The 12,026-nt window shown below is 43.0% G+C and overlaps 2 protein-coding genes across 2 annotated transcripts; one reads left to right on the forward strand and one right to left on the reverse strand.

Moving 5' to 3' along the window:
* Positions 1-723: 723 nt before the first annotated feature.
* LOC123481822 (toll-like receptor 5) lies at positions 724-1,206 on the reverse strand. The gene is made up of 2 exons (XM_045206933.1): positions 1,174-1,206; positions 724-1,053 (listed from the first exon to the last, which is right to left on the reverse strand). The coding sequence occupies exons 1-2, from the start codon at positions 1,204-1,206 to the stop codon at positions 724-726; spliced, it is 363 nt and encodes a 120-aa protein (XP_045062868.1).
* A 1,871-nt stretch (positions 1,207-3,077) lies between these two features.
* Positions 3,078-10,942, forward strand: LOC121537809 (serine--tRNA ligase, cytoplasmic). Its single transcript, XM_041845409.1, has 11 exons — positions 3,078-3,310; positions 4,308-4,378; positions 4,538-4,621; positions 4,748-4,906; positions 5,096-5,239; positions 5,372-5,527; positions 5,672-5,893; positions 6,135-6,264; positions 9,621-9,778; positions 9,901-10,030; positions 10,255-10,942. Exons 1-11 carry the CDS (start codon positions 3,175-3,177, stop codon positions 10,419-10,421), a joined length of 1,557 nt encoding a protein of 518 aa, XP_041701343.1. The 5' UTR covers positions 3,078-3,174; the 3' UTR covers positions 10,422-10,942.
* The last annotated feature ends 1,084 nt before the right edge of the window (positions 10,943-12,026 follow it).

Below are 12,026 nucleotides of genomic sequence, written 5' to 3' on the forward strand. Positions count from 1 at the left end.
CACATATTCCCAAAATTATTCACAGTTGTCTTCCTATTTCCACAAAATCTGTCACGGTTCCCCGCCCCAATAGGGCATAAACCAACCTCTCTCCTTATTGCTCGTGCTAATACATACAAATCACTTTCAAACAATGTTCTAATATTCTTTTGCTTTTCCAACCATGGAGGGGGCCATCCTCCAGAACCTGGACTACTTTCCTACAACCTATCGTACGAGTACACAAGCATGACAATTTATCCATACACAAACTCACTCTACGGCCTCACGGCCACTGTGGCTGTGCTTTCACCCCCCTTACGGGTCTGGCCGAGAAACCCCCCCACTAGGGATTTACCCTCCGCAGGACCACCCTGTTCAGGATTTACCCTTTCAGGATTTACCCTCCACAGGGACCACCCTGTTGGGGACTTACCCATTCTGGGTTTACCCTCCGCAGGGACCACCCTGTTCGAGACTTACCCTTTATCTACGACCGGTCGTAAGACAATGGGACTTCCGAATAAGCTCAGGCTTTCTAGGTCCGTATTCTATTATTGTTCAGCCTACGACTCTCATCTCCCCAAGATGTCAAAATGAATTGTAACAGGTGTAGGAACTGTGACTACCTTGTTTTTTGTACCGGCTCCTGCTCCACTGATTCGGACTCTCCAGTTCGACTGTAAATCGTGGTGAATCCTGCTGACAACGCCACCTGTTAGGTTCTGACAAACATAGTAAAACTCATGGACGACTAGTAAAGCTCAAACCAAGTTTATTCAGTCTGTAATGGTGGACTTTCCCCACGATCACCATGATGAGAACATCTCTGAGCTCCTCCAGCATCCTGCTCTGAGCCAGGATATAGGCCTCCAGGCACCAGCCGTTCTTAAGAAACTCTTTGGACACCCATATCGTGTCCCTGATGTTGGAAAGGTGATCTTCACCTGCGATGAAGTCTCTGGCCTTGAAGCAGCAGCGGAGGACGTTGCACTCTGCCAACTGAGAGTCCAGCCTGTTCAACAGGGCAGTTTCTACCCACTTGTAGTCGTTGTTGATGAAGGATGTTAGGTTCTGACAAACAGAGTAAAACTCACGGACGACTAGTAAAGCTCAAACCAAGTTTATACACCCAATGGGTCAAACAGCTGAAAAGACAAAGACATGTTTCCACCAGCACAAGTATTTATTTACCCTCCTATTAAGCGGAGTCAACTCCTTGCACATCTAGACAGACAATACGTCTCTCTTACTAGGCAGGAACTTAAGTGGTGGGTGTGTAATAGAACTGTTCCTTGTCACTTCATCTGACCCGACCTCGGCCCGAATTTCTCATTCCTCCTTACTCCACGGCTGTCCTACCTTATCAGTGACTGAAACCAGACTGTTGCCCTTTGCCCCTCTCCATAGGAGCCATGGGATTTAACAATACCATGTTTTAACAGAATGTAAGCACTCTGCACTCCCACTTCCTCACTCAGTAACTTTCCATACACCTAGTTGTTATCCCTCCATTGACCCCAACATATACATTCATTTTACATGTAAAGTAATCAATAAGTTCTAATATGGTAACATGAATAAGTATATTTCAAGCTAGAATCCTACAAGCATAAGTAAGCGTCGTACTTAAATTAGTTAACCTATTGTTTTGAATGTTCAGTATGATAATACTGTTAGCAAAGCCTAAGAGGCCCTCTAATGATGATCATATTATCATCCAAACGAAGAAGTGGCAGGTTTGGTAGTGGTGCAAGGTAACCATATGTACCTAGTTCCCGAACATTGTCAAATGTGTAAGACCAAAAAACAACCTCCTGTCAATCTGGTTAATTGTCTTTTGTGCTAATGTTATGTCCTCAACCTCTCTTAGTGGACGGAATACTGCATATCGCAAAGTAAATATAAGGTATTTGGACAAATCTAAAATCTTGACACCACTATTCTTGAGGCCTTCGAATGTTTGCAGGTTTGGGTCTTTGACGTTGCTGAAACCAAATTATTTTCCCATGGTGTGTGTTTCAAAATAATATGGTGAAATTTGGTTCCTTGGTTTGCATTGAGAAACAATGTTGCCTTGTCCACATTGAATCCAGTCAAAACCATTCTGAGTCATACCATATACAGTAGATATATTATTTTCAAGTTGAGCAACCGAAAGTGTTTACCTTGAAAGCCAAGTAATAATAATAATATGCCATTTAGCAGACGCTTTTATCCAAAGCGACTTAGTCATGTGTGCATACATTTTTCAAACTGGCCCCCCGTGGGAATCGAACCCACAACCCTGGCGTTGCAAGCGCCATGTTCTACCAACTGAGCTACAGTTTTTTTTTGTGCAGAAGATCTACAGGCATTTTTGAGAGAAGGAGTTCCATCCTCCAAGGCCGACGGTCTGGCGTAGGGCTCGTTTAGGGCCAAAGTAGTGGGATGGGGTGGTTGGTTTTGGGGGTAGTGTGCAGGTGCAGGGTTAGATGGTGGTGCAATTTAAAATGTTCCCCTTTTCCCTTTTTTTTGGTGACAAATGTGCAATCCTCACTCCGACCTGTGAAAGGCAGCAATACGTTTAGTCTGCCGGAAATTCACACAAAGAAGAATAAGGGCTGTCCACCATGTCTCCTATCCTGAGGAGGTGAGAAGAGTGGAAGTAGTGACATTGAAGAAATAATGGTAGTAGGAGTAGAGACACCAGTGAATATTCCTTGTCATCAGAGGGATCCTGACATGTTGCATGTTAAGAAGGGGGCATTTTTAGTGTTTATTGCATTGGTTATCAACTGCACAGCGCAAACAGAGTGAAAATAGGAGAAAATAGGAGTGCGGTTGAATTTTTTTGGGGGACTCAGGGATTTTAGCAGAGGCATTACAAGGAAACCATCGATGAATGCTCTGTCCTCACAGGCATCTGTGCCTGTGTAGGGATGTGATTTTAACTGTGAAGGAGTGGGATGTTTTCTTATGGATTTCTTGTATTTTGTATGATATTGGCCCAACCTTCCCGCAATGGAATATTGTTTCACTACCCAGTACAATAGGTGGCGGCAATACACCAATAGGTTGTAGTCTGCCCTAAAACCTCAAAGAAGAAGAAGAAGAAAGTGACGTAATCGTTTGTGCTGCTTGTACTATTCACACCGGCTTGGGTTTTTTTTTGCTCTGTACCGTTTTTGACAGTCACCAAAGCGTGGAATCATCATGGTGCTCGATTTAGACCAATTTCGAACCGATAAAGGCGGTGATCCTGAAGTAATCAGAGAAACTCAAAGGAAAAGGTTCAAAGATGTGTCACTTGTGGATAAACTAGTACGCGCAGACACAGAATGGAGAAAATGTAAGTTCCGACTAACGTTAGCATTAATTGAATCGGATGGTGGTGTCCATCCACATGGCTTGCTAGCTTCATGCACTTATTATAGGTACTTAAAAGCCGACCTTGTAGTCACCCAGATAACAATTAAAAAATTCAAGCATAATACGTCAGTTCACGTTTTTAGATAATTCACTATAGCTACCTGGATATTCTCAGCTAAACTAGCTAGTTGGTAGCCTGCGTTAGCTAGCTAGTTAGCCACCGATAGTATGTAAATGGATATGTATAGCCAGTTAGCTATCTAGCTACGTTAGTTAGCTAGTAGGTAGCTAGTTAACGAACCACTTGGCGTACAACCAATAACAATCTTCTTTCCCATATCTTTAGTTAGGTTATACCTGATATGTCGTTCATTGTTGTCTAACATTAATTTAGGTAACTAAAACAATGTATGGTTTTGTAGCTAAACTATCGAGGAAAAGCCAAACGATGGCTAGCTACGTCATCCTATTCACACTGACTGTAGCTACAATCTGATGCAATCCCCATCCAACATACCCCATAGCAAATGCATCAAAAACTCGCTCCTCTCAGCGGCCCACAGCTGTTATTGGGTCATGGCTTGAAGGGATCCAGCTTTTGTCAGAATTTACTTTTCGTAGTAGGTTTAGGATAATTTTCGCAGCAGGTTAGGATAATTAGGTTAAGGTTAGGAAAAGGTTTAGGGTTAGCTAAAATGCAAAAAAAAAAAAACTTTTGGTGTAAATCTGACAAACTGGATCCCATCAATACATGACCCTGTTATTGGTACAAGATGGAAAATAACATGGATGCAGATTTGACTGAGCTTTAACATTAGACTACTCAAATCTACATTGTTATGGTTACCGGGCTCGCTTCATTGTTGCCTGTCAACGTTATAGCTACTTGTGACACCTAGGCGCAAGACATAAACACCATTTATATTGATTCATGACATGCATATGATGCTGACCCTTGCCCTTTCCATGCTCACCAGGTCGTTTCACTGCCGACAACCTCAACAAGGCAAAGAATTTATGCAGCAAGACAGTTGGAGAGAAAATGAAGGTACATCCTGTGAAACTGCTGGTGAACAATATAGGCTTTACAAAACCTACATGGCTACCTGTTTCCCCCCCCATCAGTCTGAAAGCATTATGTTCTATTCTATGTGCAGATAGTTTCTTTCTATCCATTCACCCTGTTCTGTGCCTTTTCTGTTTACAGAAGAGGGAGCCAGTTGGGGATGATGATGATTCTGTCCCAGATGACGCCCAGAACTTGGAGACCCTAACTGCAGACACGCTATCGGTAGGTCAGCTCGCTAGCCAGCAGTTCATCTATATGCTGGTTGACTGCTTTATGGTAGATTCTATTGGACTTGTGGGTCCCATACTCATGGGTATGTTTCATGTCTCTTTCCCCCCCTTTTTCTAGCCCCTCACGGTCACCCAGATCAAGAAGGTCCGTCTGCTTGTGGACGAGGCAGTGCAGAAATCTGACGGTGAGAGGGTAAAGCTGGAGGAGGAGCGCTTTCAATACTTGCGAGAGATCGGGAACCTCCTACATCCATCTGTGCCCATTAGTAATGATGAGGTGGGTGTTGTGGAATTTGAATTTCTATCAGCAATAGGGAGGGGAATGAAAGTACACATTGCCTCTGGGAGAAAATGCAAATTCGGATGCCTTTGTCCACTGTCTCTGTCTCATGAATGAATTTTGTTTTGCCTCTCTGTTGTTTACTTGTCTACTCTGTAATTTACCTCGTCGATCTCTCCTTGCCAGGATGCTGATAACAAAGTTGAGCGCACCTGGGGAGACTGTACTGTGCAGAAGAAGTATTCCCACGTAGACCTGGTAGTCATGATCGATGGCTACGACGGAGAGAAAGGAGCTATAGTGGCTGGGAGCCGTGGCTACTTCCTCAAGGCATGTTCTTAGTTACACACTGTCACATGGAGCCAATACTCACAGGCAGATTTATACCCGCTGTAATTCCATTCAACTCGGTGTGTATCCTTAATAGTTATCTTTACTGACTGTTCCCTTTTTCTGTTTTAGGGGCCACTGGTTTTCCTGGAGCAGGCATTGATCAATTATGCTCTGCGGATGCTCCACAGCAAGAACTACGAAATGCTCTACACCCCCTTCTTCATGAGGAAAGAGGTCATGCAGGAGGTGGCCCAGCTCAGCCAGTTTGATGATGAACTTTACAAGGTATGATGGATTTGAAACGAATCCTCCTTCCATTCATATTGCGGGATAGGGCATGTTAAGACAAATATGTAGATTTTATGTTAATTTTGATATGTGGGTGTTTTTTGTAATGTATTCACTCCTCCTTCCCTGCTTGTCTCTCAGGTGATTGGGAAGAGCAGTGAGAAGTCTGAGGACACGGCCATAGATGAGAAGTACCTGATTGCCACCTCGGAGCAGCCCATCGCAGCCTTCCTGAGAGACGAGTGGCTGAAGCCAGAGGACCTGCCCATGCGCTACGCCGGCCTCTCCACCTGCTTCAGACAGGAAGTGGGTTCCCACGGCCGTGACACCCGAGGCATCTTCAGGGTGCACCAGTTTGAGAAGGTCAGTGGACATTTTCTCAAAGTAGACATGGTGGGTGTGTCAAGGTCAGTGTAGAAAAGGCCACAGCTTTGTTATAGTGCTTTGCATTTATAGGCCTAATTGGAGAAGGATAAAGTCCTGTTATTATTGATAATTTACTGATCATGTCAAGCGATACACATTTTCCAGAACAGGTCATTGTTTGTTTGGGTGGGCCTTTGCTAATGATTTTGAAATGCTAATCAACCCCCCCACCCCCCAGATAGAGCAGTTTGTTTTTGCCTCTCCTCATGACAACAAGTCCTGGGAGATGATGGATGAGATGATTGGGACTGCTGAGGAGTTCTACCAGACACTAGGGATCCCCTACCGCATCGTCAACATAGTCTCAGGTAGGTCCTGCAGATAGTCCTCCCCAACACGTCTCTTCCTCTCTGGGACAGAGGCTTAATGATCAATTGCGTATGGCAAATCCATACGCGGTTGGCCAAAATATATTTTTGTTTAGGATCTTCCTGAAATTAAATCCATAGAAAGGTCCTTTTTGGAGGAAGGATGATTGGCAGACCTTTTGGAGTCCAAAATGATTATTGAGAAATAATTGATTGAAGTTGGGAATTACCCAGGGTTTCTGTAAGACAACAAAACAATGAGGCTGTAGTTGCAACAAATCCTGTCTTGGTGTCATTTGAAACCTTACCGTGTGCTCTGAAATACGAGTTGTGTTAGATTAAAGGGATAGTGCAAGATTCTGTGTGCAGTTTAAAGGGAGTTGAGGGTAGTTTTGTGCGCCAATGCTAACTAGCGTTAGCTCAATGACTGGAAGTCCAGTGTTTCTCCTCTGAATTGTTTCCAGCAGTGGTGGCAAAGGTAGGGGGGCGGGTGGGTGCATTGTTGCTACTAGCGTTAGTGCAATGACATGTTAGCTGTTCCCATAGACTTCCAGTCATTGTGCTAAAGCTACTAAGCATTGGCTCGCGAAACCGCGTTCAACTTACTTCAAACTGCACGCCGGGCCATACCTAGTGTTCAAACCATACATTGGTATCCATAAGTCAATCTGACTCTGGGTAAGCAAAATAGGGCTTAAAAGTCCAATGCAGCTGTTTTTATCTCAATATCAAATAATTTCTGGGTAACAATTTAAGTACCTTACTGTGATTGTTTTCAATTAAAATGATCAAAAAGAAACAAAAGTAGCTTCTTAGCAAAGAGCAATTTCTCAAGCAAGAATTTTGCTAGGACTGTGGGAGTGGTCTGAGTGGGGACGGAAAAACTGAAACCTAGCTGTTATTGGCAGAGAGGTTTGAAACTCTTTCTTATTGGTCTAAACTAATTTACCGCCAAAGCTCCATCCCACCAAAACAGGCTGACATTTCAGGTAGTCTTTTCAAACAGCTCTTCCACTATAAGGCATAATTATTCTCACAATTTCACAGTATTATTCCAACCTCAATGTGTGTAAATATAGAAAAGACACAAGGAAATCACGTTTTTTGACTGCACTGGGCCTTTAAAGGGATACTTTGGGTTTTTGGCAATGAAGCCCTTTCTACTTCACCAGAGTCAGATGAACTCTGCATCCAGTATGAAGGAAGTTGGAGGTAGTTTCACGAGCCAATGCTAACTAGCTTTAGTGTAATAACCGGAAGCCTATGGTATCCACGAGTTCATCTGATTCTTGGGAAGTAGAGAAGGGCTTCATTGCCAAAATCTCTACGTATCCCTTTAATTGCCAGAATCTCTACGTATCCCTTTAATTGCCAGAATCTCTACGTATCCCTTTAATTGCCAAAATCTCTACGTATCCCTTTAATTGCCAAAATCTCTACGTATCCCTTTAATTGCCTGAATCTCTACATTTCCCTTTAATTGCCAGAATCTCTACGTATCCCTTTAATTGCCAGAATCTCTACGTATCCCTTTAATTGCCAGAATCTTACACTATTCATTTGACTAACCATCACTCATAAACGTTAACTTGCCGTTTTTAATAAGAACTTTCACATTGTAAGGTATTACAATGACCTTGTATCCTGTGTGATTTATGTGACACATAACAGACATTTCCCTTGCAAGCTGTTTTTGGATGTCTTACTAGTTACAGTGGGGAGAACAAGTATTTGATACACTGCCGATTTTGCAGATTTTCCTACTTACAAAGCATGTAGAGGTTTGTAATTTTTTATCATAGGTACACATCAACTGTGAGAGACGGAATCTAAAACAAAAATCCAGAAAATCACATTGTATGATTTTTAAGTAATTAATTTGCATTTTATTGCATGACATAAGTATTTGATACATCAGAAAAGCAGAACTTAATATTTGGTACAGAAACCTTTGTTTGCAATTACAGAGATCATACGTTTCCTGTAGGTCTTGACCAGGTTTGCACACACTGCAGCAGGGATTTTGGCCCACTCCTCCATACAGACCTTCTCCAGATCCTTCAGGTTTCGGGGCTGTCGCTGGGCAATACGGACTTTCAGCTCCCTCCAAAGATTTTCTATTGGGTTCAGGTCTGGAGACTGGCTAGGCCACTCCAGGACCTTGAGATGCTTCTTACGGAGCCACTCCTTAGTTGCCCTGGCTGTGTGTTTCGGGTCGTTGTCATGCTGGAAGACCCAGCCACGACCCATCTTCAATGCTCTTACTGAGGGAAGGACGTTGTTGGCCAAGATCTCGCGATACATGGCCCCATCCATCCTCCCCTCAATACGGTGCAGTCGTCCTGTTCCCTTTGCAGAAAAGCATCCCCAAAGAATGATGTTTCCACCTCCATGCTTCACGGTTGGGATGGTGTTCTTGGGGTTGTACTCATCCTGCTTCTTCCTCCAAACACGGTGAGTGGAGTTTAGACCAAAAAGCTCTATTTTTGTCTCATCAGACCACATGACCTTCTCCCATTCCTCTGGATCATCCAGATGGTCATTGGCAAACTTCAGACGGGCCTGGACATGCGCTGGCTTGAGCAGGGGGACCTTGCGTGCGCTGCAGGATTTTAATCCATGATGGCGTAGTGCGTTACTAATGGTTTTCTTTGAGACTGTGGTCCCAGCTCTCTTCAGGTCATTGACCAGGTCCTGCCGTGTAGTTCTGGGCTGATCCCTCACCTTCCTCATGATCATTGATGCCCCACAAGGTGAGATCTTGCATGGAGCCCCAGACCGAGGGTGATTGACCGTCATCTTGAACTTCTTCCATTTTCTAATTATTGCGCCAACAGTTGTTGCCTTCTCACCAAGCTGCTTGCCTATTGTCATGTAGCCCATCCCAGCCTTGTGCAGGTCTACAATTTTATCCCTGATGTCCTTACACAGCTCTCTGGTCTTGGCCATTGTGGAGAGGTTGGAGTCTGTTTTATTCAGTGTGTGGACAGGTGTCTTTTATACAGGTAACGAGTTCAAACAGGTGCAGTTAATACAGGTAATGAGTGGAGAACAGGAGGGCTTCTTAAAGAAAAACTAACAGGTCTGTGAGAGCCGGAATTCTTACCGGTTGGTAGGTGATCAAATACTTATGTCATGCAATAAAATGCAAATTAATTACTTAAAAATCATACAATGTGATTTTCTGGATTTTTGTTTTAGATTCCGTCTCTCACAGTTGAAGTGTACCTATGATAAAAATTACAGACCTCTACGTGCTTTGTAAGTAGGAAAACCTGCAAAATCGGCAGTGTATCAAATACTTGTTCTCCCCACTGTATATGTCTGAGCCTCTGTGTCTGTCTGCTCCAACCCAGGTGCTCTGAACCATGCAGCCAGTAAGAAGCTGGACTTGGAGGCCTGGTTCCCAGGCTCCGCAGCCTTCAGAGAGCTGGTCTCCTGCTCCAACTGTTTAGACTACCAGGCCCGTCGGCTGCGTATCCGCTACGGACAGACCAAAAAGATGATGGACAAGGTGAGAATGCCCAGTCTTTACATAGAATACCCCCCGGATTTGCTTCCATAATCAAAGTCGTGGTAAGATGGAATATTTGATATTTGAACCAGTTTTAAAACCACACTTCCTGTGTTCTTCAGGCTGACTATGTGCACATGCTCAACGCAACCATGTGTGCCACCACACGTGTAATGTGTGCTATCCTGGAGACGTACCAGACCGAAGAGGGTGTCATCATTCCAGAGGTACTCCGGAACTTCATGCCTCCAGGTGAGCCATAGTATTCTTTTTAACAGGTTTTGTGAAGGGGCCTGCAATACTTGTGCCCTATGCATGGAAGATGGCGGTCATGAAAGGTTGTCTTTCTCACAGAGTACTTATTTTACTAAATGTCCCTAGATTTATAGTTGTTTTTATGCGTATTTGATGACTAGTATTGCCATGAAAGCTGTGTGTGGATGTAATTTTCTTTCCTCTTCTATAAATGTTCTTAGGTATGACCGAGATGTTGAAGTTTGTGAAGCCTGCCCCTATTGACGTGGAGATGTCCAAGAAGCAGAAGAAGCAGCAGGATGGCGGGAAGAAGAAGAAGCAGGGAGGTGGAGACCAGCTCCAGAACCAAGTGGAGAACATGTCTGTCAATAATAATAATGATTCTTAGACGTCATCATCATCCCAGTCCTTATGCTCCCTTCACTTGTTATCACAGAGCCCTGTTCTACTGTAGAACCAGAGTACTAACTGAAAGATGAACTGGAAAAGGGAAAGAGGCTGTTAACAGCTTGGGGGGCAATGGTAATGTTAGGTCTGCTGCATGCAATTATGGTCAATGTAAGATCCAAACAATGTCTATCAAGTCAGATCTCTGGAATTCTGTGAAATTTCATTTGAGGCACTCTTGCGACATCTTGTATTCAAGTTGATGTATAAAAGGTGCTTTAAGAAAATACGGTTGCTTTCATGTTCCAAACTAAATTGTAATTATTTTACTGCATATCACCATAGATTACACACACTGGACTATGTCTGTTTTGGGCTTTCTGTGACCCCCTCTCCCCCAAACCTCCCCATTGTTGCTTGCCTTGAGGTCATTTGCTTCTAATTCCGTCTGTATCTACTATTGTAAGACGAGGCATTGATAAAGTGGTGCACTGTAACAATACAAGATCTGAATGACTCTTTCCTAATGTTTATTTTTTTCTCCAATGACATGAGAGATGTTAGTGCCTGCAATAGCGATATCTGCAAACCATCAGATAGCGTCTGAACTGAAGGATATAAGATGAATGGCAATAAGGGATAATTTCATTTTGGTTAGTCGTTTACCTCCCTAGACCTTACACGCAAAGCAAACTCCCCACCTGAAGTTGAACAACTACAACAGTGTGGAGTTATTTAAAAAGGGTAAGATCACACATTTAACAAGAGTTTTGTTATTGAGTAAAGGTGCTTTGCACGTCATTTATGCCCAGGGATCATGAGAACCAGTTGATTTAGTGGTGTAATATCCTGAAACACTCTACTTTCGTCTGTTGTTCAAGGAGCACAGCCCTGCCACAGCCAGAGTAAAGATGAGGGATATCTCTGACTGTGATAATGAAAGCAGTTAAAGTGCACACTTAGAGGTTTGAAACATAACTGACGTCAAAACAGCATGCATAATGTTATACTAATCAATGAATATATTTGTCCTAATGCAATATATATATCTATTAGTTGCTCTGCTATTGTTATTGAGGGTGGGAGAGAAAAAAATCTCAATTGATTTTGTGAATGTTTTTGCCCTCTGTGACTGGCACTTTTGGTGTGTGTAAGTTTCTGGGTCGTGTTGATGAAGCCGTTCAGAGCCTGAAGGTAAGCATTTTTCTTTGTCTAATGTTAGATTACTAGTGTGTCATTGAAGTACTGTATGACTTGACAAAGTACGATTGGTTTGTCAGTGGTGGAAAAAGTACTCAATTGTCATACTTGAGTAAAAATAAAGATACCTTAATAGAAAGTCACCCAGTAAAATACTACTTGAGTGAAAGTCTAAAAGTATTTGGTTTTAAATATACTTAAGTATCAAAAGTAAAAGTATAAATCATTTCAACTTTCTTATATTAAGCAAACCAGACAGCACAATTGTCTCTTTTTTTTTACGGATAGCCAGGGGCACACCAACACTCAGACATAATTTACAAACAAAGCATGTGTGTTTAGTGAGTCTGCCAGATAAGAGGCAATAGGGATGACCAGGAATGTTCTCTTGATGTGTGTGAATTGG

The sequence above is a fragment of the Coregonus clupeaformis genome, chromosome 24 (genome assembly GCF_020615455.1).
Source record: "Coregonus clupeaformis isolate EN_2021a chromosome 24, ASM2061545v1, whole genome shotgun sequence".
Taxonomy (NCBI): Eukaryota; Metazoa; Chordata; class Actinopteri; order Salmoniformes; family Salmonidae; genus Coregonus; species Coregonus clupeaformis.

Bases quoted from the DNA above. Each gene is read 5' to 3' on its own strand.
- LOC123481822 (XM_045206933.1), bottom strand. From the start codon at position 1,206: ATGTGCAAGGAGTTGACTCCGCTTAATAGGAGG. The intron at 1,054-1,173 runs GTAAATAAATAC...TCTGTTTGTCAG, and splicing joins TGACTCCGCTTAATAGGAGG to AACCTAACATCCTTCATCAA.
- LOC121537809 (XM_041845409.1), top strand. From the start codon at position 3,175: ATGGTGCTCGATTTAGACCAATTTCGAACCGATAAAGGCGGTGATCCT. The intron at 3,311-4,307 runs GTAAGTTCCGAC...CATGCTCACCAG, and splicing joins AGACACAGAATGGAGAAAAT to GTCGTTTCACTGCCGACAAC. The intron at 5,894-6,134 runs GTCAGTGGACAT...CCCACCCCCCAG, and splicing joins GGGTGCACCAGTTTGAGAAG to ATAGAGCAGTTTGTTTTTGC.